Source organism: Tamandua tetradactyla, chromosome 4 (genome assembly GCF_023851605.1).
Source record: "Tamandua tetradactyla isolate mTamTet1 chromosome 4, mTamTet1.pri, whole genome shotgun sequence".
Lineage (NCBI taxonomy): Eukaryota > Metazoa > Chordata > Mammalia > Pilosa > Myrmecophagidae > Tamandua > Tamandua tetradactyla.
This window is the reverse complement of record NC_135330.1, coordinates 8040953-8063362: the sequence shown is the minus strand read 5'-3', so window position 1 is coordinate 8063362 and position 22410 is coordinate 8040953. Positions and strand designations below refer to the sequence as shown.

The 22410-nt window shown below is 56.3% G+C and overlaps 1 protein-coding gene across 1 annotated transcript; it reads right to left on the bottom strand.

The window, feature by feature from the left end:
- Nucleotides 1–4618: 4618 nt before the first annotated feature.
- EFNA3 (ephrin A3) lies at nucleotides 4619–13913 on the bottom strand. Its single transcript, XM_077156352.1, has 5 exons — nucleotides 13786–13913; nucleotides 7398–7711; nucleotides 6855–6920; nucleotides 6590–6667; nucleotides 4619–6379 (listed from the first exon to the last, which is right to left on the bottom strand). Exons 1-5 carry the CDS (start codon nucleotides 13911–13913, stop codon nucleotides 6249–6251), a joined length of 717 nt encoding a protein of 238 aa, XP_077012467.1. The 3' UTR covers nucleotides 4619–6248.
- Nucleotides 13914–22410: the final 8497 nt, after the last annotated feature.

The following is a 22410-nucleotide window of genomic DNA, read 5'->3' as shown; positions in this document are numbered from 1 at the left end:
CCAGCCCCCGGCTACTTGCCAGGCTGTGTGACCCTGGCCAAGGGACACAGCTTCTCAGACCCTCCATTTCCTCATTTGTATCATTGGAATAGCAAGGCTTAAAAGAGCACTAAAAAAAAAAAAAACAAAAAACACGCCATACTCAGTAGAAAAGGCGCTCGGTAAACAGAACAGAAGTTCTGTTCTAGCTCTTGCTCCAATAAACACTTTTCCCATTCCTTGGTCTTTGAACCCACAAGGCTCTCCCCACCCCAGCTTGCCCAGGGTTTGGAGGGAGGCTGCAAACTGTCCACTGCTATGGCTCCCGCTGGGGACAAACCACACTCCTTGGTCTGGTCTTCAAAAGTCTCCAGGCCATGTGATCCTGCCACCCTGTGGCTAGGTGTGTACCTGGAGGAACTGAGTGGGGACATGAATGGACATTTGCACACAGGTGTTCATGGTGGCAGTGTTCGTGATTTGCAATGGATGAAGGTGGCCTAAGGGTACAGTGACTGAGGAATGGAAGCAGAAACTGTGGGGTATACATACAACGGACTACTGAGCGGCTGCAAGAAGGAATGAAGTTGTGAGGTATGCAATTAGGTGAATGAACTTTGAGGACAGTATGTTGAACAAAAAAAGACAGATATTATCATACCTTAGTCATATAGATTAACTATAATATATAAACTCAGAGAATTGAAATCAAGAGCATAGTTTAACAGGTTGGGGCCTATTGCAAAGGGTTCTAGATTGTAAACTCTTACAACAGTCACATCTATTCTGGAATCGTAACTGTTGTTTCTAAATTCTGAGATGCTGAACTATTTATGTATAACCTGGTCATTCCCGAACTTTGGGTGTTTATGTGATGAGACTCACAGGTAGAGCTCGGAAGCTAAGAAAGTCAGCATAACCCCATATAGCAACTGTTAAAAATGTTGAAAAAGTGATCAGTCTTTAAATGTACAAATTTTAAAATGCTTTTGCATGAAGAAGAACAAAGGAATGTCAGTACTGCAGGGTGTTGAAAATAGATGGTCATTCATATTTTAAAACTTTAACTTATGTGTGAGACTAAAGCAAAAAAATGTTTATTTGGTACAAAATTTATATTTTGACTAGTGCATTTCCTAATATAACTTATGTGGACAGTTTAATTGAACACCATAAGTACGTGGAACCTTGAGTAGGGCATGAGATTTTGTAGGTTTGTCCAGAGTGATGCCCCGATAAATCCCAGAGTGATTTGAGCAGTGAATAAAAAGTATTTGCAAAGTCCCCCTGAGGGAATGGCGAGAAACAGGAAAAATTCAACTTCCCCATGTGTAGAATTCCTGTTATTCTCACAAGCAGTGGGGACAACCAAAGCAATAGGGCGAGCCCTCAAACATGGGGTTTGTTCATATGAAACTTATCCTGGCAAAAGATAAGCTAAGCCTACTTAAAATTAGGCCTAAGAGTCACCCCCAGAGAACCTCTTTAGTTGCTCAGATGTGGCCTCTCTCAGCCAACACGACAAGCAAACTCACTGCCCTTCTTCACCTCTCTACGTGGGACATCTTTGAGGTGAATTGTTCCTTTTCCTTGTCTCAAAGTCCAGCCTTCCATTCCTGGAAAGATGCCTTCCTGGCAACGTGGGACAGAAATCCTAGAATGAGTTGGGATTTAGCATTAAGGGATAGAGAAAACCTTCTCCACCAAAAAGGGGAAGAGAGAAATGATACAAAATAAAGTGTCAATGGCTGAGGGATTTCAAACAGAGCCAAGAAGTTATCCTAGAGGTTATTCTTATGCCTTATATAGATATCACCTTTTTAGTTGAGTTATAATGGAGAGGCCGGAGGGAAGTGCCTGAAAATGTAGAGCTGTGTTCCAGTAGCCTTGTTTCTTGAAGATGATTGTATAATGATATAGCTTTCACAATGTGACTGTGTGACTGTGAAAACCTTGTGTCTGATGCTCCTTTTATCTATGGTATGGACAGATGAGTAAAGCATATGGATTAAAAATAAATAAATAATAGGGGGAACAAATGTTAAAATAAATTTGGTAGATTGAAATGCTAGTGATCAATGAAAGGGGGGGTAAGGGTATGGTATGTATGAACTTTTTTCTTTTATTTCTTTTTCTGAATTGGTGCAAATGTTCTAAGAAATGATCATGATGATGAATATACAACCATGTGATGATATTGTGAGTTATTCATTATATACTAAGAATGTAATGATCATATGGTAAGAATGTTCATGTTTATGTGTTGTTGTGTTAAAATAAATGAATAAATATTTTTAAAAAGTGATCAGTCTTCTACTAGAGATATAAATGAAACTGCTCTAGATAGGACTAAGGTAAATCAAAATATAGGGTAAAGGATGATATGGTCTATATTTTAAAACTTCAGCTTCTGTATGAGACCGAAGGAAGAGATGTTTATTTGTTGCAAAAGTTATATTTTTGGTAGCACACTATGTAGCTTAACTTGTATGGTCAGTTTATTCGAACACCATAATTACATGCAATCTTGAATAGGGAATGAGATCTTGTTGGTTTGTTCAGGCTAGTATGATGCCCTGATACATCCTAGAGTAATTTGGACAAAGAATAAAAATGTGCCCTTGGGGAGATTGGAGAGAAAGAAGGAAATATTAAACTTGCCCACGTGGGGAATTCCTGATATTCTCGTGAGCCCTGGGGACAACCAATTTAAAAGGCTGAGCCCTTGATCTTGGAGTTCACCCTTATGAAACTTATTCTTGCAAAGGAGAAGCTCATCCTACTTATAGTTATGCCTAAGAGTCACCCGCAGAGAACCTCTTTTGTTGCTCATATGTGGCCTCTCTCTCTTAGCCTACTTGGCAGGTGAACTCACTGCCCTCCCCCCATATGGGTCATGACTCCCAGCGGTGTAAGTCTCCCTGGCAACGTGGTACATGACTCCTGGGGATGGGCCAGGACTGGGCAACATGGGATTGAGAAAACCTTCTTGACCAAAAGGAGAAAGAGAGAAATGAGACCAAAAAAAAAAAAAAAAAAAAAAATTTCAGTGGCTGAGAGATTTCAAATAGTTGAGAGGTTATCCTAGAGGTTATTCTTATGCAATATACAGATATCCCTTTTTAACTTTGGTGTATTAGAATAGCTAGAAGGAAATACCTGAAACTGTTGAACTGTACTGCAGTAGCCTTAATTCTTGAAGACGATTGCATAACTTTAGAGCTTTTACTGTGGCCGTGTGACTGTGAAAGCCTTGTGGCTGATTCTCCCTTTATCCCGGATATGGACAGATAAGTAAAAAAAATAAGGACAAACAAGTAAATAAGTAATGGGGTGGGGATAAGGGGTAAAAAAAAAATTGGGTAGGTTGCAATACTAGTGGTCAATGAGAAGGAGGGGTAAAAGATATGGGAGGTATGGGGTTTTTCTTTTTATTTCTTTTTCTGAGTGATGAAAATGTTCTAAAAATGATCATGGTGACGAGTAGACAACTTTGTGATGATATTGTGAGCCATTGAGTCTACACTTTGGATGGACTGTATAGTGCATAAGGCTATCTCAATAAAATATATATAGATATATGTATATAAAAAGAAGTGTCTCCATGGCAAAGCCCCCGCTGTGTGCACCTCCTGCTCCCTGCAGCCTTGTCCCTGTGCCCCAGACAGGGGTGTGCTCTTTCCTCAGTGTTCCCACAGCCCCCTGGCATTTAACCGTGTAATACCTGGTCGTATTGTTACATGCGTCTGTTTTCATTTATCGCTCTTCACACATCAACCCGAACTCAATTACGAGCTTGAGAGTAAAGACTGTCCCTTCTGCACATCCCCAGGATCCAGGGTAAAGCCTGACACTCAGCAGGTGCTAAAAAATGTCAGGTGTATAAATGAATGATTGGATGCATGAGCCTACCTTTTCATCTCCCTACATCCCAGTAGGGAGTCTCAGACTGGCACGCTGGCTGCCCCACCCCTCCCCACGCCACAGGGGGAAGCCTCCCCGTTCTCTGGAGTCCAGCTGAAATTCCATTTCATGTTTTATGGCTACAGAGGGGGAGCAGGCACAGTCCCCGCGACCTGGGGCTGACACAGGAGCACCCACCCCGGGACCCAGCCTGCCCACACAGTGCCCATTAGAGAACCTGGGTGGAGCCCTTGGGTGTACAGTTTGACAACGAGAAGAAGGCACCTCCCCCTCCCAGGCCAGGGTACTGGGATCAGCGAGTGATGCCCAGAGTGGGTTTGGGCCCCAATCCCCACCCTTCCTGTGGTGCCCCCCCCAGGACCCTGACATCACCCAGCCGGGGCAGGGTTTACTCCTCCTGAGAAGACACCCTTGGCATCTTCATGTGCCCTCCCTCCCATCTTTTGCCTTCTGTCCAATGCAGAAGTCTCCTGACTGATGCAGGCAAAGCGCTGTAATTACAGGTACCCCCAGTGCAGCAACCCTCAGTGTCTCCTTACAGCAGGGGTCAGTGGCCTTTCCTGTGCCATGGGCCCCTTTGGCCATCTGGTGAGTCCCCTGGACCCCTTTTCAGAATGTTTGTATATGAAGAAAATAAAATTACAAAGCGTCATAAAGGAACCCAATTATATTATTAAAAAACAGTTATTGAAAACATTTACAATTTTTGGTATAGTAATATATGAGCATCTTTATTAACACATTAAAAACAAGGAAGGTATAACAACCAGCCCAATTCCAAAGTAGTGATGGACATAAACAATTATTTTGAGAAAACGTCAACGAAAACATCTGTGATTTCTGTTGGTTACAAAGTCACAGGTACTGTTAATATTATTGCGGCTTATTGTCCAAATCCATGAGAACACCAAACTTCAGTTGGGGAGGGGGGAATAAAAATAAAGATGTACTTTCTTCCCCTAAGCCCATGAACCCTCTGAATTCCATAGACCCAAGTCAAGAACTTCTGATTACAGGATGGAATGGAAAGAGGAGAAAACCATCATTGGTGGAGCCTTAAATACCCCATGTCATTTAATCCTTACGCCAGCCCTAAGAGAGATGAATTCTTACCCAATTTTACAATTGTATTGAAAGAGATACCCGGGGCTCAGAGAGATTCAACGATTTACCCAAAGTCACCCGGGCCCAGCTCCGAAGCCCCTGATTTCCGCCCTCCACACAGAGCTGTCTTCCTTAAAAGAGACGGAGCCCTGGAACAAGGTGTTCAGTTGGCAATTTGTCCCCAGGGTCCCCTCCCCCACCCAGGTAAGGGAAGGGTGATGGTCCCTTGAAATCACACACGCAGTTATTTTTATCTCCGGTTTATTTTTTTTAGACTAAGAGCAGAGTATGAAAGTCACAGCCAAAGCACTTGAAAAAGGCCCAGGAGGATGGGTGGGGACCACGGCGGGTGGGCGGGGCACGGTCCTGGGAGCTGGGTCCGGGCTCAGGACTGGGGGGGAGGGGGCGTTGTTATCTTACGGTCTCCAAAAGTGTCTGTGCGTTGCATAGGTCCTGTCTTCACAGAAGACAAAAGAGGGGCCAGGGGGTCCCCCGGTAGGGGGGCCTAGCCTGGTGGGGAAGGGGTCTGAAGCCGGAAGGGGAAGTCTAGGAAGGTCAAGGGTTACGGAGGGGAAGGGACTCTGTCTGTCTGTACATTATATATAGAGATATAGAGTCTGTACATGCCTGCCTGGCACCCCAATGCCCACCCCTTGCTACTCTCATCCTCTGCCTGCCCCCCCCAGGGGTGTCTACATGTAAACTTGGATTCAATCCAAACCACAGTCCCGGGGGTGGGAGTTGGGGGGAGGGGGACGTGCTTATTGCTGTAAACAGGGGAAGGGGGCAGCGAGCCATGCTACCCCCTTGCCCACTAGTCCCCTCCCCGTCTTCTGCCCCTCTGGAGGAAAGCCATGGGGGTACCTCCCCGGCTGCGGTTTGCTCTCTCTGGGGCACATCTCTCTCTCTGGGGTGACGAAGGGGAAGGGCGCCAGGAGTCAGGGAAAGATACCAGGGGGCAGGGCGTCCTGAGCACTGCCCTTCATGGTCCCCCAATTTGGTACCAAACATTACCAGAACCACAAGGCCACCTGAGACCTGCGGCTGTCCCTGTTCCCGGCCCACTACAGCGCCCTACTGGGGGGGAGGGGCAAAGTCATGGGCACAGGTGTGTGGTGCAGACCCCACGTCCCGTCGTCGGAGGAGGGGTCTAGGCCCCGCGGTGTCCCTTGGAGAGGCCAAAGGCTCCTTGCTCCTTCCCAGCCCCGCCCCATCTCTCCCTGCCAAGGGAGGGGGCAGAGCTAGGAGGCCAAGAGTGTCATGAGGAAGAAGGCGATGCCCACGGCCAGGGGCAGGTGTTCCCGCTTGGGGCTGGTCCCACTGATGCTCTTCTCCAGCTTGGGCACCTGGGGGTTCTCGCCCTCAAAGTCCTCTGTGGATAGATGAATAGACTGGTGAGGACTGGGCTGCGCGCCGGGGCGAGGGCACGCGGCAGCGGCAGCAGCAGTGGGGCTGGGGACGTGGCCACCCACGGGGGTTGCGAGGATCGGGGCCCCCGGGAGAAGGCATGCGAGGTGAGCAGGCACCGGGGAGGGGGCTGCGGTTCCAGCAGTGGCCACCAGAGGGCGCTGCGCAGACTCACCCAGCACGTTGATCTTCACATTGGGGCCCATGGTGAACTGGGGGAGAGTGGGGACCGGCTTCTCCCCGGAGTGCGATGCTGCGGGGTGCGGTGCGGGTGGGGAGAGAGGAGGGGAGAGTCAGGGCCAGGATCCCCTCCCCCTGCTACAGCTGGGGAGCGAGCCTCCCTCGCCTGCGCTCTCCACCCCCGCCCCCAGGAAGCCGGGGGGGAGCCCCAAAGCAGGGGAGCCGTGGAAGGGGGCGCGGCGGGAACCCGCTGTACTCACTGGAGGCGCAGCAGACGAACACCTTCATCCTCAGACACTTCCAGTGCAGGCTGTGGGTGGGCGTGGCTGGGGAGGAGAGTGCGCCTGAGTCTTTTTGTCGCCATTCGCGCCCCCGTGCCCGCACTCAGAAACTCTTCGCAACCCCTCCAAACTGCCTCTCTCGGGCAGCCTCCTTCCCTAGCTACCCCGAACCTTCGGACCCTGGTCACTGGCTCCGCCGTCAGCCCGAGAAGGCCCTTTGGACCCATCCCTCGAGAAACAATGATCCCCGAGGCCCGCCTCGGGAATGGGCCTCCAAAAACACCGATTCTGCGCCCAAACTTGGACCTAAACCGTCTCTTGGCCTTTTGACTCTCTCAGAGCTGAAACCCGAGGCTCCGCGTCCCGGCGCCTCATCCCGGGGCATCACGGCCGCAGCCGCACTGGCCTGCCCGGGGCCGCCCGGGGCCCCGCCCCCTAGCTGTCAATCAGGCACGAACCCCTAGGTCCCGCCTGGCCCCGCCCATCCCTCCTGCCCCGCCCCCGCGCCCCGGCCGCACTCACAGATGTAGTAGTACTCGTGGCCGGCGTGGAACTCGTAGCCCAAGGAAAAGGCGCTGTAGCGCTGGAACTTCTCCGAGAACTTGATGGGGCTGTGCGGGGCGTGCGGTCGGTTACATTCCCAGCGCTTGAAGCCTTGGCTGGCGTTGCAGGTGCGGTAGCCGGCCCGGCTCACCATGTACAGCACGTACTGCTCCGCCCCGCCTCCGGGCCCTGGCCCCGCCCCGGGGCCCACCCCCGAGCCGTTGTAGTGAGGGCAGTAAATATCCAGGTAATCGTTCACGTTCACCTGCACCGTGTAGCCCTCTCGCCTCAGGCTGCGGGGGGAAAGGAAGCGGGTCAGAGAGGAGAAACCCCAAAGCCAACCCGCTTTCCACCTCACCGCTCCGCAGACCTTCCCCAGGGTCTCTGGAGCCTCCCGACTTTTCCTCTGAGCCTCCACGGTTTCGTACCCCTGTCTTTGTCCCCGCAACCCCTAGGGACCTCAGTTCCCGTTCTCTCCTTCCCTGTCCTCTCCTTCTTGTTCGGTCCTTCTCCTAGCGGCCACTAGAGGGTAGCAAAGGCGCAGGGAAGCCCGGCCCTACCTCCAAAGGAAGAGAGGGGGCGGGGCATGGAGCGGAGGGGGAGGAAGGGAACCTGTGCTCTGGTTACCACAGGAACGGCGCAGGCCCCAGCGACTCCCAGACCCAGGCCCGGCTTTCCTCCGTCCATCCTCCGTACTGCAGCAGCACGGAGGAGGGACAGAAGGGATGGAAGGGAAGGGTGAGAATGGGAGGGATCCCTACGCAGGGATGAGCGCTCTCCATCACCTCTCTCAGCATGCTCCCCCACTGCCTTCAATCCGCCCCCAGGGCCAGTCTGATAGGACATGCCCTCACATACACATGTGTGACAGCTTCCTGCATAGACATGCATAAGTTCCGAGCTACACAAACATGTCCACCGCCCACCGGGAGGAGGCACACACATAGAAAAGCAGGACTGTATGTGTGGTGGACTTGCATGCCGGTGGTGGTGGGCCTCCAGCTGCCTCCAGCTCCTTCCCTGCCTCCCTCTCCCCCCCCCACACACACATACAGGCACATGTCCTCCCTAAACATCACTGGCCTCTGTGCCTTGAGTCCCACAGGCATCCACTGACCTCCACCCCGAGGCTATGGACAATCAGGTCCCCAATAACCTGAGACAACAGGCCAAGGAGCCAAGAGACTCAGTATCAAGGCTCCAAGTGACATTATGCCACCCAGCTAAAACTTTTGCATCATTATACCTCCCTCCTTAAACTGGGCACCAATGCCCCCCTCCCCATGATACTAAGTAGAGTACTGCCCAGACAAGATGGTATGCTGCTTACTTCCCTGGTCCCTCTCAGAGCAGAGAAGCAGATGCTTGGTGCCCCCTTGCCTTGCCAATCACCATCAAAGTGTTGGTCTTACCCTCTTGATGGTGGGTACTGAGTGGTGAGGGGATGGGAGAAATGTCTAAATGAAGGAAGGAACTCAGAGAAGTGGGCAGAGGTTTCCTCTGATTTCCCTAGGGTAGGAGTGCACCTATCTTGGCAATGAGGGGGGAGGTAGTGGACACAGGCAGGTATAGAGCACTCAGCAAAGTGTCAAACCATTGGGTCCCTAGTCCCTGGGAATCCCTGAGGGGAGGAAAAGGGTCCCCATGTCACCAGGCCCCTCCCAACTCCACAAACAGAAATTAGACCCATTAGGGAAACAAGCTGGGGGGGCATCTGCATGGGGTATGGCCTCAAGGGCCCCTCCCCACCTTACCCACCTCCCTGGCCTTGCCTGTGCAGCGCCCCCCCCCCCCGCCCCCAGCCCCAATCTCCACTTCCAGGCCCAGCAGCGAGGCAGACAGGTGCTAGGCACCCAGGAAGCATGGGAACAGCCTCTTCCTTGAGTCATCCGGAATGCCACCAGCCCCATTTGGTTCCCACGGGAGTGATGGGTCACTCAGGCCCCTCCCTGGCCCTGGCACTCAGGTGGGCAGGAGTCTGGGCCTGGGGCACTGGGAGCAGGAAAACGGGTTAGACCAGGCCTGGCTGGCAGCTGCCACCCCAGGCTTGCCTCGCTCCATCTCCAAACCTCACAGTGTCTCCTGTTCCTTCCTTCAGGCTTTGGGAAGGGGTCTGCTGCTGAGACCTGGGGCAACTGCACAGTCACACCAGGACCTCTGTCCTTAAGCCTCACCCAGTTCCACTCCCAAGTAGCCTGTCCCTGCCATGCCACCCAGTTCCCTCAATACACCCCATTCCAGCAGGGAGTAAGTCACCTTCACATATATCCCTAGAGGAACGTCAGTTTCTTCAACAGGGCAGGGACTAACTAGCCTTATAGAAACGTCACTAGACCACTGGCAAGTGGAGGGAGGCCACCTCTTACCTATCCCTGGGCATGGAGGCATGAACAGCCCCTGAAATGCCTCCTAAGGCGGGACATGTGGGAGAAAGTTCTGCTCATGGGATGGCTGTGCCCAGCTGGTATCTGGCAGACAGAGGGCAGAGGGGCTGGGTGCCAGGAATCCCCTCCACAACTCCCAGGAGGCCCGGGATGTCTGCTCTGCCTGGGCGCTCTAATTGAATGTCACCCTCCTGGACAGGGCAGTGAACAGGGAGGTGCCGCCAAGGCCTGTGGAAGCTAACCCCGCTGCAGAGCCCCACCTCCCCAAAGCAGAGCCGCACCCCCGGGGCCTGGGTGGGGTGCGGGGGTAGGGCTGGGATCTGGGGACTGGGATGTGCCCTGCGCCTTTAAACAATTCTCTATTCTTTCCTACTCGTCCCCCTACCTTCCATTTCTCAGGAAGAAAGGCGAGCGTCGACACACACACGCCGCCGGGCAAGAAGGCCCCCTCTCCCCTCTATCTAGGTCCCAGCTCGCACCCACCCCGGGGCGGGTCCTGACCCCTCCCCTTCACTCCTTCCCCTCCCCGCCCACTCGCGCCGGGTCCCACTCAGCCCGGACTCCGGGGCTGGAAGGGGCTGTCTGGGGCCGAGTGTGGGGCGGGGAGCGGGGAGGAGCAAGCCTCTCCCGCCGGGGCAATTACAGGCAGATAAACAGGGTGTCTAACAAGACCGGGGACTAGGGAAAGGACCCCAGGGACCCAAACTTGTTAAATCCCCGCCCCCGTCCCTAGACACCGGGATGCAGAGCGAAGGGCGCTGGAGAAGGGCTGTAAAGGGACCGGACGGGGCTGTCCTCCCCCCGGCGCGCGCCCCCGAGGCTGCGCGTCGCCAGTTCCGGCAGGCGAGGCCCGACCACGTGTGCGCGGCGTGGGGTCCGCGCGTCGGGGCTGCGGGGACCGGGGGGGGGGGGGGGCGGGGGTGCTGGAGCAACCGCGGGGCGGCGCGTGCACGCTGACCCCCACCCCACCCCCGCGCCCTTCGGCACCCTCCGCCTCGGCGCCCAGCCTGGCCGGGTCCCGACACCCTAGTCCGGGCCCGGCTTCCCCGGTGGGCGTCAGGAGGAGGAGAAGCTGCGCGCCCGCCGCCCCCGCCCCTCCTCCCTGCGACAGCGGCGGCGGCGAAGGTTTATTGATCTGCAGCGGCGGAGAAGAGCGAGAGACCCGCCGAAAGCGAGACACCCAGAGACCGAGAGGGAGGGAGACACGCGCGGAGGAGGAAGATTTACAGGGGCCGGATTCACAGAGAAGAGAAAGGGAATGAGACATAGCCGGAGGGCAAAGGAACCAGGAACCCAAAGAGGGAAGGAAGAGAATGAAAACAGAGAGAGAGAGACTTGGGGACCCGGAGAGGTGTGGAGGCAGGTCCAGAGAGGCCCAGAAACGGTGGAGCATGAGACAGGGAGGTGCAAAAGGAGAGAATCAGGGACAGAGAAGGGGGTGCGGGGAGTCTCAGTGACAGGCGGAAATAAAGGGAGAGACCAACCGGGACATAGTAGAGCCTCAGTAAATATTTGTTGAATGAAGGTATGAATGAAAGGCATCAGCCACTGGAACCTTTTAGAGATAAGGAGACAGGTAGGGAGACAGCACGAGACATTCTTTGAGGCTTCTTGAGACAGGAGCGGATACCACCACCCTCACTCAGTTCTGCGAGGAAGTGAAGCACAATCAAGGGAATATATATTTGGCTGATGGCCAGCGCCCCCCAACTTGAATCCTCGACCTCACTTTGTCTTGTGTCCCCCAGCAACCCCCCCTCCCATCTTTAGTCTCGGGGTCAAGCAGGGAGCAGGTCTCGCCTGCCTATTCCAGGGGACCAAACAGAGGGGCCGAGTGGGAGGGAGGGGGTCGATAGGTCAAGGCGGCTGTGCGGGGCATTGCCCCCACATCTGTCAAAGGAGACCGCCGCACGTGTCCCACCAGCACCCTCCCACGTGACCCTCAGGAGGCGGGGTCGCAGACCCTCCCCACGTGACCCTAAAGGGTAGAGACCCTCTGCACGTGATGGGGGAGTGGGAGACAGGAGCCCTGCTCACGTGACCAGAGGGAGGGGGCGCGGGAGCCTGGGGCTTGGCCCGGCCCCGCCCCCAGCTCCCCGGCCCTCTCCACTCCCGGCTCCGGAGCACGTCGCTCTCACGATTTATGGGGCCGCGGCTGCCGCAGTAAGGGAGCCGGGGAGCCCGGGCGCAGCGGCAACAAAGGCCGGGGAAGCGAGGCGGGGGCGGCAGCGGCCTCCGGGCCGAGTGCGCGCCCCCTCCTAGCTCCACGGGTCCAGGCCGACTGGGGAATGGATAGGGCAGAAAGGAGGCTCCCAGCACCCGGGTTCTCCCACCCCCTTCCGGGCCTTCACCTGCGCCCAGGTGTATGCGGGGGAGGGGGACATGCTTAACCTCCCCCCAAAGCCATTCCCGCATCCTCCCGCCTCTGGCTTTCCCTAAGAACCTGGGGGTGCCCCGAGGGTGGAGGGGAACCTGGGGCCCCTCACTTGCGCGCTCTCGACTCCGCGCCAGACTCTAGCGGGGCGGGGGATGGACGTGCGAGTCTGGGGGAGGGGGACGAGCCAGAGAGCGCAGAGGAGGCAGCCCCCAGAGCCCCCCGGAGTGCTTCCAAGTCCCGCTCCGGGGGGGAGGGGCTGCATCCCCACCCTCGAGGCTTCCATGAGAAGCAAAAAGGGGGGCGTCGTTGGCTCATCCCCACCCCCAGTCTGACACTCTGGGAGCGAGAAAGGAGAAGGGGGGAGGCGCGGAGCCCCAAACAACAAAGAGCAGAGCGGCAAACGGTAGCCCCTCCCCCGGGAGGTTGGGGGTCGCGGCCGCCCGGCCCTCCCGGCCTTCTCCCCCGGGGTCTCGCCATTTGCTCCCGATTCGCCCCCCGGGGTGGAAAGCCAGAGGCAGTGCCGCTGCCGCCGCCCGGGCAGGTGTGACAGTGAACCCCCACGTCCCTAGGGGTCCCCCCCACCACACAGACACACACGGAGGCGGCCAGGGTGATATACACAGCGGCTCGGAGGGAGGAGAAGACAAGGGCAGAGAGGATGGAACATACTGAGGACCCGGCCCCGCAGCCGGCACCCGGGGAAACCACACGGCAGCCCTGACACCCGCCCAGACCGCGGCGGCGCCGAAGCCACCTCAGCCCAGACGCGGCCGGCCACGCGGACACCCACCGCAGCCCCCTCCCGCCCCGCCGCCCGCTCCCACCCCTGGACGGTCGCCGACGCAGACACACAAATCACACACTCAGACACACACGCACACTGACAGCCGCGCACGCCCGCTCACACTTGGAGCCACACGCCGTCTCCAGCCCGTGCGTGTGTGTGCGTGTGTGACACGCCGACAGCTCTCTTCCCCCTTCCCTCTTGCCGGCACCCCACGCTCTCGTCCTGCCAAGCGGCACTCCCAGGGCCCCCCAGCTCGACGACCCAGCCCTGGCTCACCCTCGCGGGGCGCATCCACCCAGCCAGGCAACCCATTCGGCTTGGTTCTAGGAGGTGCTTGCTTGGATTTCCTGTCTCGGCTCTAGGTCCCACTTTTACGAGCAGGGGCCCTAGACAGAACCCCCGACACCCTTCTGGCCGAAAGCAGGTCAGCCCTGGGCCCTCAACTACGGCGGCCTATCCCCAGCTTATCCGTACCCCTAAACCCCAGCCCGGCCGAAGGGGTGAAGATGCGGGAGGGCTGTGGGACCCGGTCTGCGATTCCAGCCGCGGTGTCGGGAGAAGCCGAAGTGGGGTGGGGGGTTTCCCTGGGCAGCCTCCCTAGCACGGCCCAAGTCCTCTTTACTATACCCCCACAGCCCCTCTCAGGCACCCCCCGAGTTTCACGGACGCCCACAGAGTGCGTCTACCCCTCCCTCGCCTCCCAGCCCCCAGCTGTGGTCTCCTAGGACTCCCACCTCGGGCTCCGCCAGGACTTCCCGGGTCCCCCAGCTCCCCCCTCACTGACACGGGACTCGCGGGCTCCCTCGGCCCCCGACTCACTGCTGGTTGGAGCTGTTCCAGTACACCGCATGCCGGTTCCCCAGCGCCCCCCCGGGCCCCTGGGCCAGCAGCGGCAGCAGCGGCACGGGCACGAGCAGCAGCAGCAGCAGCAGCGGAGCCGCCGCCATCCCCGGAGCCGCCGCCGCCGCCGCCCCCCGACTGAGCCCCGCGCTCGCGGCTTCTCGGCTTCCCAGCTCCCTGCTGCCACCGCCTCCGGCCCCTAGCTCTAGGCCACGCCCCCAGCCCGCTCTCCGCCCGCTCGGGCGCGCCCCCGAAGCCCCGCCCCCGGCGCGCTCGCGGCAGGCCCCGCCCCTCTCGGGTCAGGAGCGCGCGGCGCGTGGGAGGTGCGACTGGTGCTGCCCCCTCGGGAGCGAGCCGGCGCGCTGCCGGCCTCTCCCTCTTCGGTTCAATTTGCTAGTGGTCCTCCTGGGCCTTCTGCTCCCCAGTCTGGAGTTCCCAGAAGGATTCGGGAGCCCTAGACAAGGGTTTTGTGTGCGCACTGTCATCTCCGGGGTGGGTAAAGGAGGAGGCTTGGGAAGCAGGTGGGTGGAGGATCTCTTAATAAGGAGGACTAGACCCCCTCCTTTCTGAACATCCTGGCCCTGTGCTCCCCCAGGCCCCCTCTTCCCATGTGCATGAGGAGTAGGTAGGCACAGGAGGGTGGCAGAGAAGGCTTCAGCTGGTACCAAGGACCCGACAGCTGGTGACCTGAAGGCCCAGCTGGACAAGAGCCTCGTTTATCCTCGAAGTGGGGTGGAGGAGCTCGGCCCCCAAGAAAGTCAATACTGGAGGCTGGAGGGGCCTTTGGCAGTGTGGGGCCCAAGGAGGAAGAGAGGGCGAAGGAGAGAGTCAGCTCGAGCAGACTAGGCTTTCCTGGGACATCTACAAAGGCTTCTTCGCTCACACTCAAGCAGGGCCCTCCCAGTCCAGCCCAGAGTGTCCCCAGGAGTTCTCACTCCCACTCTCACAGACGCTGGCACCGAGGGCAGGGGGCAGAGACCTTGTGTTTCAGCTCTTACCGCAGTCTTTGTCCTCATAGTGACACCCAAGCACAGACGTTACACACACACACATTCAGGAAAAAGGCACCGACAGCTAGAGGCAGAGAACAGAGAAATATAGGCACTTGGCACGCATATACAGATACCCGCACAGACAGAGACAGGTGAAGGTTCAGTTTCTACAGAGAACTGTAGAAATATTGGGACTTAGATACCCAGAGAGATAGGAGCTCACACCCAGAAACACACATGAAAAATGCACACGCATCCTTGGACACACACAGCTCCATCCAAAACTTCTTCCCCTCTTCTCCCTTCTTTTTCTAGGAAGTAAAACTTTAGGGAAAGGGCTCAGAATCTGGACTTAGGGGGTGTCCACCCCTCTCTCTTCCCTTCGGAGTGGCCCAGTCTAAGAGTGACCAGGCATAACCAGGCCTCAGATGGGGTCTCAGAACCCAAGTCAATCTCCCGTGCCCAGGAGATGGCCGTGATGCTGTTATGTTTCTTTATTTCAGGAGATGACCCTCAAGCACTCTCCGGCCATTTACCCTTGGCAGGATAGGGGTCCTGACCACGAGTTGGTTTTGGGGGAGGGGTAGTGCCACCCAGAACAGGACCTGTGCCAAGCAAGAGCTGCCTCTGTGCTCCCTGGGCTCCCCTCTGTCCCTGGAGATATCCTCTCCCTTCTCAGGAGCCAGAAAGTAAATTAGGCCCCTTGGGGTGGGAAAGAGGGACTTTGCAAACAGTTCCCTTCTCCTAGATTCCTCATACCCAGGGAGATGTGTATCACCCCAAATGAAGTTCAGCTGCCTATGGCAGGTATCACAAGTTCCAGCCCCTCCCGTACTGCCCACAAGCCTGGCTGTGGGAGGGAAGGCTCCCTGCCATGGGGCCCGCAGTTGGTGGAGAGGCTGGCGACAGTCATCGCGGGTGAGAGCGTTTGCTCTAGGACTTTCTAGTCCGTTTTACAAGGCTTAAATCCCTATTTATGGACTCTGGGTCCTGTTTAAGGATTTGGGCCCTTGTCTACAGGATCCAGATACTCTCTTTAGGATCTAGCACCCTACCCCCACCCTCCAATAATAAATGGGCCCTTCTCTCTAGAATCTGGAGCCTTGTATACTGGGTTTAAGCAGCTCTCTGTGGCTTGCAAATTCTGAGACACTCTCAGCAGGGCCTAGCCTCCTCTGTGAGATCTGGTGCTCGGAATACCTGGGTTTTGCCCACAGGGCTGCTGGCTGATCTGGGCCTTTGTGTAAATGAGAAAAGGCACCCCTCTGTGCAGACCCAGCCTCCAGAGTGCATCTCTTGGTAACTGGTGCCTTTGTTCAAAAACAAAGGTGCTGCTTCCTTCAGTGGGAGGCCGCCCTAAAAGTCTCCCTTCCTTGATGAGGAGGTTGGGCTCGTGTCAGTTTCTACTTACCCCTTGGGTGGCTCCTTTGTGCCATGCACAGACTGCACAACTGTGTGTGGCAATTCTCCCTACCCATGGGAGATGTGCTTCCAGCTCTTAATGCCTACTCCTGTCTATAGGCCTCGATGTGTGGGCTCTGGGCCTCTCCAGGGGCTCTGGGTATAGGGGCTGCGCTCCTCTCTACATGCCTGGCACCTGATCTGAAGGTCTAGGCCTCTTTCGGTGGACTTGGGCCATGGAAGGACCCAGGTTTCCATTGATGGGGTGTAGGCCCTTGTCTATAGCGGTGACTCAAACTGTCTCCTGACCAGGACCCACAGTTAGATGTCTATTTTACATTGGAACCCAGTGTGCACACACACACGCACATTCACATATATAATTGAAACAAAAATTTCATGAAACAATATTTACCCTTACTATAGAGGATGAACTCTGACATTTTTCTTTTGTTCTGTTTCTTAAAACTAAGATGATAATAATAATAATAATAATAATAATAATAATAATAATAATAAAGCTGGTCAAAACCCAGAAAATTGATTTCTTAATTGCATCACCCCTAATGGGTCTCAACCTACAGTTTGAAACACTGGTGCCCACCGTGACCCGCACCTCTCTGTTGGCTGAGGGTCTCTGCTGGAGCTGGGTTTCCCCCGTGGGACTGGTCCTCTTTCCAGGGCTTTCAGGGCTCAGTCTTCCTCACCTGCAGGCTCTGCCTTCATTTCCCTTTGACCCTCAGGCTTGCCTGTATTCTACTGGCTGCAGGTTTCACTCCAGGGGTTCTGAGCTAAGGCCCCTGCGAGCTCTCTGGCTTGGTGCCTCAGCCTTCCCCCCTCCCTGCTCTGCCTCCCGAGGCCAGAGCAGGTTTGGGACAGAGGGAGCACTCGGGCTGTGCGGCCCCAGGTGGCTCATGGGACAGCGGGTGGCAACCACAGAGCTGAGCTGTGTTCAATAAATCATGGAGGCTACGGCATGGGGGCGGGGTGGCTGGGAGGGAAGGGGGACCATGGATAAATAATTCATTAAACAAACAAACAAGGAGCCTGTGAGATGCAGGATGAGGCACGCGTGTGAGTGGGAGAGGCAGCCGCCGGCTCCAGACATGAAATATTCACGGGTTCTGCACCTGGCACAAGGCCCATGTGTGTGCCCAGCATGGGTGGGCTGGTGGTGTGGCCATCGCGTGGACACCTGGTGCTGGCAAAGAGGGTAATGCACATGCCTTCTCCCTTCCCAGTGTGTGTGTCAGCATAGCTGTGTGGGGCTCTGAAGTCCATGAGTTGACCTGGACACATGTGATTGACAGCAGGGAACACAATGCACTGACGTGTGGTCAAGACATAGGAGATTAGGATGCGGGGTTTGGTGGGTGAGGTCTAGATATAATAACCCGATTCTCGTCATACCCCGATCCCTCTAATGAGTCCAGCAAGCTAAGAAGCCTGGAGTGGGGAGGACCTCTGGGGAGTTAACACCAGTGGTGTTTGTATCCTTTGCATGTATTTTGAGAAAAGCTGAGAGGGAGGCAGTATGGATTCGCAGCATGGGCTCGGATTTGAATTCCTGCTCTATCATTCACTGGCTTTGCTAGTCACTCACCTTCTCTGGGACTGCTTTTTCATCTGTCAAATGGGGATAATAATAGCTTGCCTCGAGGAGTTGGTCGGTATGAGGATTAGGATTCCTAATGTCTGGGAAGCACTTAACACAGTGTTTGAGACCCAAGAGGTACTTGAATAATGGAAACTTCATCTTCATTACTACAAAGAGGTTATCTGTGGAGGTCTGCCCACCTACATCAGCTCCAGACTCCCTTTTCTATTGGTTCTCCCCCATTTCCAAACTTCCCTAATAGCTATCATGGTGGAAGAGGTGACGCAGAGCTTGCAAGTGGCAATGGGGAAGGAAAAGATTAGTTGAAATGAGGGAAGTGGAAGTAACAGCCAAAAAAGAAGGACCCCATTTTTGACAGTAGGGAAGGAGAGGCCCCAAACCTCCTCCTCAAACCCTAGAACCTCTACCTAACCCCTACAACTCTCCTTAGATCCAGGCTTTCTTCCTTTTCTGTCCATCAAAATTCAGCTCCAAGTGGCTACAAGGAGACCAGGGAGTTGGAGCAGGGGTCTCTGCGTAGCAATGACCACCCTAACTTCCTAAAGCCTCACTGCTGGAGCCCAGACCCCTACCCTCTGATAGCAATCCTAGGGCTTCCCTGGCAAAGATGGCTTTGTCTGGGCAAAAAACCCAGAAAAGTGGCACCTTAGAGTGGGTGGGGAGAATCCAGACTGGAAAGAGCGGCAGAAGGCCAGGGCGGAGTATCTGGCAGCCTCCCAGTAGGCCCCAGCATTCCCCAGCCCTCTCGTGTCCCCTGGAAAGGATCCGCTCCCTGGGGGAGAGAACCAGCAGACAGGTCTGAGCCGGCCTGCCCCTCCTCAGACAGAAGCAGAGCAGGCAGGGGGAGGGGTCCTGAGGTCCTGGTGGGGAGTGGTGGGAGTTCCCAGGTCGCCCCTGGGAAGCCAGGGTTAGAGGGGGCTACAGGCTGGGTACACCTTACCACAGCCCAGGGTCCAGCCCCTCGCCTCCCCTGGCCAGCCCGATGCCACTCAAGGAGCCAGGGGTCTGGGTTCCCAGGTGTGAAATGGTGCCTGCCCACTCTTCCAAGAGCAGACATCAGTTCCCTACTTTCCCTCCCCTGGGCTGGGCAGGTCCAGGCCAATCTGCTCAAGAGCTTCACAGCATACATTGATCTGTAATAAAACCACAATGTGTGCTCATGAGAAGGATTTCAGAAAGAGAGGTCCAGACAACACACATACACACATATTCACACATACACAACATACACATAGATACATGTGTATCTGAATAGCACGGTGCTGTGGGAAGACAAGCACCAGTAGTCCTGAAAACACAACTATACATGGATCCTCACTGTGTCTCATGCACACACAAACATTATTATTAGTTCTACACATGCCCTCCCTGCCATAAACTTTGTCCTTCAAAACCCAAGCCTTCTCTGACAGCCCATTTTGCCTGTGTTCCCATAGCACTTTGTATATAACACTATAACAGCATTAGCACTTGGCATTAAAATTATTTGTTGGTCAGTCTGTCTTCTCTTATGCAAAGTGTGTACCTCCAGCATTCAGCATGTAGCCTGGTATTTAGTTGGTAGGTACGGTGCTTCATAAATGATCATGAATCAATGAACAAAAGAATAAATGCACTCTGGCAGCAGGACACATGCCCAGAATCCTTCAGAAGCAGGATAGCCAGTGTATGGCCCTGCCTGCTTGTTTCCTGATCCCCTAACCTCATTGCCTCTCAGCGTCCTCGAAGGTGCTCTTTGCTTCTTCTTTCCTCAGCCCAAGACCGTGAGTTTGAGTTCTACCTGAGGGCTGGTAGGCGAGCTAAGGGTTAATGACACCTCATTAGTGTTTAATTGGAGGAAGGAAGCTGTCCTGGCACCAGACAGGTGGGCAGGCCTGCCCCTTGCTGGAACCAGGCATCCCGAGTGACAGCGTCCTGCCAGGCATGTGGGTGATTTGGCCCTGGAGACCCTCAGTCCGAGCAGCACCTCCCCCAACCATTTGCTTTGCCAATTTAGTCTCCAGGCAGAACCTACCAGCCCTCCCCATCTGTCACCAACATCCACAGGGAGAAGCAGACTCCTTATCCTTTCTCCTTTAGCTTGTCTTTGCCCCTTCGTCCACCCCCAGGGCACACTGGAGGCTGGGGAGAGGGGTGGGGTATGGAGCAACGCAACTGAGGGATAGAGTAGATTAATTTAAGGGATGGATTAGGGATACAGACAATGACAGGGCTGGGGATGTGGAGACGTCTGCCCAATTTGACCTTAAATGAAGAGAATGCAAATGAGATGCAGACGATATGCAGATCTCAGAAGTGACATTCCTGGTGGCTGCAGCTCTGCACACCCAGGACCCCTAATGCTATCACCAATATCCCCACCCCAATTCCTGGGTTACGTGGCGCTGACCACCACTCTGAGTAAGAAAAAGGACCTTGGGAAAGATGAGAGCAGGATTGGGCTAGGGCCGCAGAACCTGAGAAGCTGAGCTCCGGTCTCAGCCTCCCTCATCTCAAACCCTCAAGCACCCATTCAAGCAGCCGCAGCAGCTCCGGCCACTACTACTTTCCAGGTTCCGCTCGGACGCGCCGTCGGTTGCTATGGGGACCACCCTCGGTCCAGGCCTGAACCAATGGGCATCACAGCGGATGACCTCATGCCTCAGGCCCCGGGATTCTACTGGCTCTTTGGAAGCAGGGGTGCACCTAACTGCGTCATCACTGGGAATCCCCCGACGACCCCAGCTGGTGCGGCCGACTGAGAAATGGTCACGCTGGGAGGTGAAAATTTGCTGGATAAATGAATAAGGGAAGGAAGGAAAGAAGGAAGGGAGGGGTCACAGAAAAAGATAAAAACTTGAGGGTCTCGCTTCGAGTGAAAGAGGGCGATTTGCAACCCCAGAAAATGCGGGGCAAGAAATGGGGTGCAGACTCGGGCTGAGGCTCTCGGGGCAGAAAAGATGGGTTGAGGCGAAGAGGAGGGGAGTTTTCACATCTGCTTCGGAGAGACTAGGACAGGCCCAGCAAATTGAGGGCCCCACCCTCGGCCATCTAGCGCCGCTGAGTTTAGGGGAGATCGGCGACGCCCCAAAACTTGCAAGCCTGCCCAGCCTCTTGGAACCGCGCCCGGAACACGCCTCGAGGACTTCTCGTGGGCAGGGCCCGGTGCCCGGGAGCCCGCCCAGGCCTTCCTCTGTTTCGGTCCCTTCAGCCGCTGCGCCCCTACCTCTCCGTGGGGATGCCCCGGGACTGAATGAGCCGCCCGCGCAGGGCCCGACTGCGGAGAAAATGAGCGTAGGGAAGGCAGCTTTGGCCCGAGCGCCTGCGGCCAGGGTCGGGGGGAGCTGAATTGGCGACCCCACCCCCCGCCCCGGCCCAGCTCCCTGTGCTAATGCGTGGCGACCGAGGCGGCGGCTCTCGCACCCTCCAGGAGCTGGGCGGCCGGCGAGGGCGTGGGTCAGCGCCCCGTGCGCGCGTCCGGCCGCCAGCGAGGCTGAGCGTGTGAGTGCTGGGAAGCCGGCCGGCCCCGCGCCCGTTTCGCACATGCGTTCTCAGCCGCCGATCCGCGCGCCGACCTCGGATTCCAGAGCGAGCGCGCCGCGCTCCTTGCGCGGAAAGAGGGTGTCCGCGGTCGCTGAGAGCAGGGTAGAGACCCCCCACGGTTCTTAATTCAGGCTAGGGGCTTCTCGCCGTTCGCCCCCCGCCCGCGCTGCCTAGAGCCTCTCTGCGCTGGGGCGGAGGTGGCTGTACAGCCGGTTTCCATGGTAACACACTACCTACCCTCCCGCACCGAGGTAGAGACGGGATTCGAACCCACCACGCGAAGCCGGAGCCCAGGGCTCCTGGCTCAGCTGAGACTCCACCCTCCGCTCGCGCCCCGGCCGGTCGCCCGGCTAAAGATCGCGGTTTGGGGTGCGGGCCCTGACACACGAATACGCAGACACACGCACCGACAGACGTGGCATTTTCCGCAAACGGCTTCCAGTTGGGGGAGGGGTCGGCTTGGGTCTGCCCAGCTCGCGCTGCGGTCCCCTACCCTGGGACCCGGCCAGATCAATGGAATTAGCATGAGTGGTGACCGCCCAAGTGCGGTGCTTGGTGGTGATGGGGGGGGAAGGCCCACCGCCCCCTCCCAGGGTCCTGGGTCTGATCTAGGTATGCAAGGGGGGTGGGGGAGGCGTTCGCGATTTCCAGCAACTCGGTGTCCGTCAGCCTCCGGACCCCCCGCGTCTTCGCCCCACCCCTCCACCCCCGTGTTCACACGCCGCCTCTCGCTGCCGCAGCCGGGCCGAGCTAATCAGCACAACATCCACCTATCGATCGCTGGCTGGGTGCCAGGCGGGCGGGCACGGTGCCAGAGGAGGCTGTGGAGCACCGGGGCGGGTGAAGCACAGCTGTGGGGGAAGGGGCTCCCCTTACCCTGGCTCCACCCGGGACACCGTTCAGAAGCAGGGACCCGGTTAGAACTGGGGGGATGGTAGCCTGGACAGAGGAAGGGGAGACAGTGTCAGGCTGAGAGGAAAGGGGGCCCTCCTTTCTCGGCCCCACCCCTCCTCCATATAAAAGCGAAGAACAAAGAGGCCGCCAGGGAAGGAGGCTTTGATCTGACCCCAC

Excerpts from the sequence above, each read along its gene's own strand:
- EFNA3 (XM_077156352.1), bottom strand. The coding sequence starts at position 13,913 with ATGGCGGCGGCTCCGCTGCTGCTGCTGCTGCTGCTCGTGCCCGTGCCG. Across the intron at positions 6,668-6,854 it reads GTTCGTCTGCTGCGCCTCCA|CATCGCACTCCGGGGAGAAG; the intron begins GTGAGTACAGCG and ends CGCACCCCGCAG. Across the intron at positions 6,380-6,589 it reads TGTGAAGATCAACGTGCTGG|AGGACTTTGAGGGCGAGAAC; the intron begins GTGAGTCTGCGC and ends ATCTATCCACAG.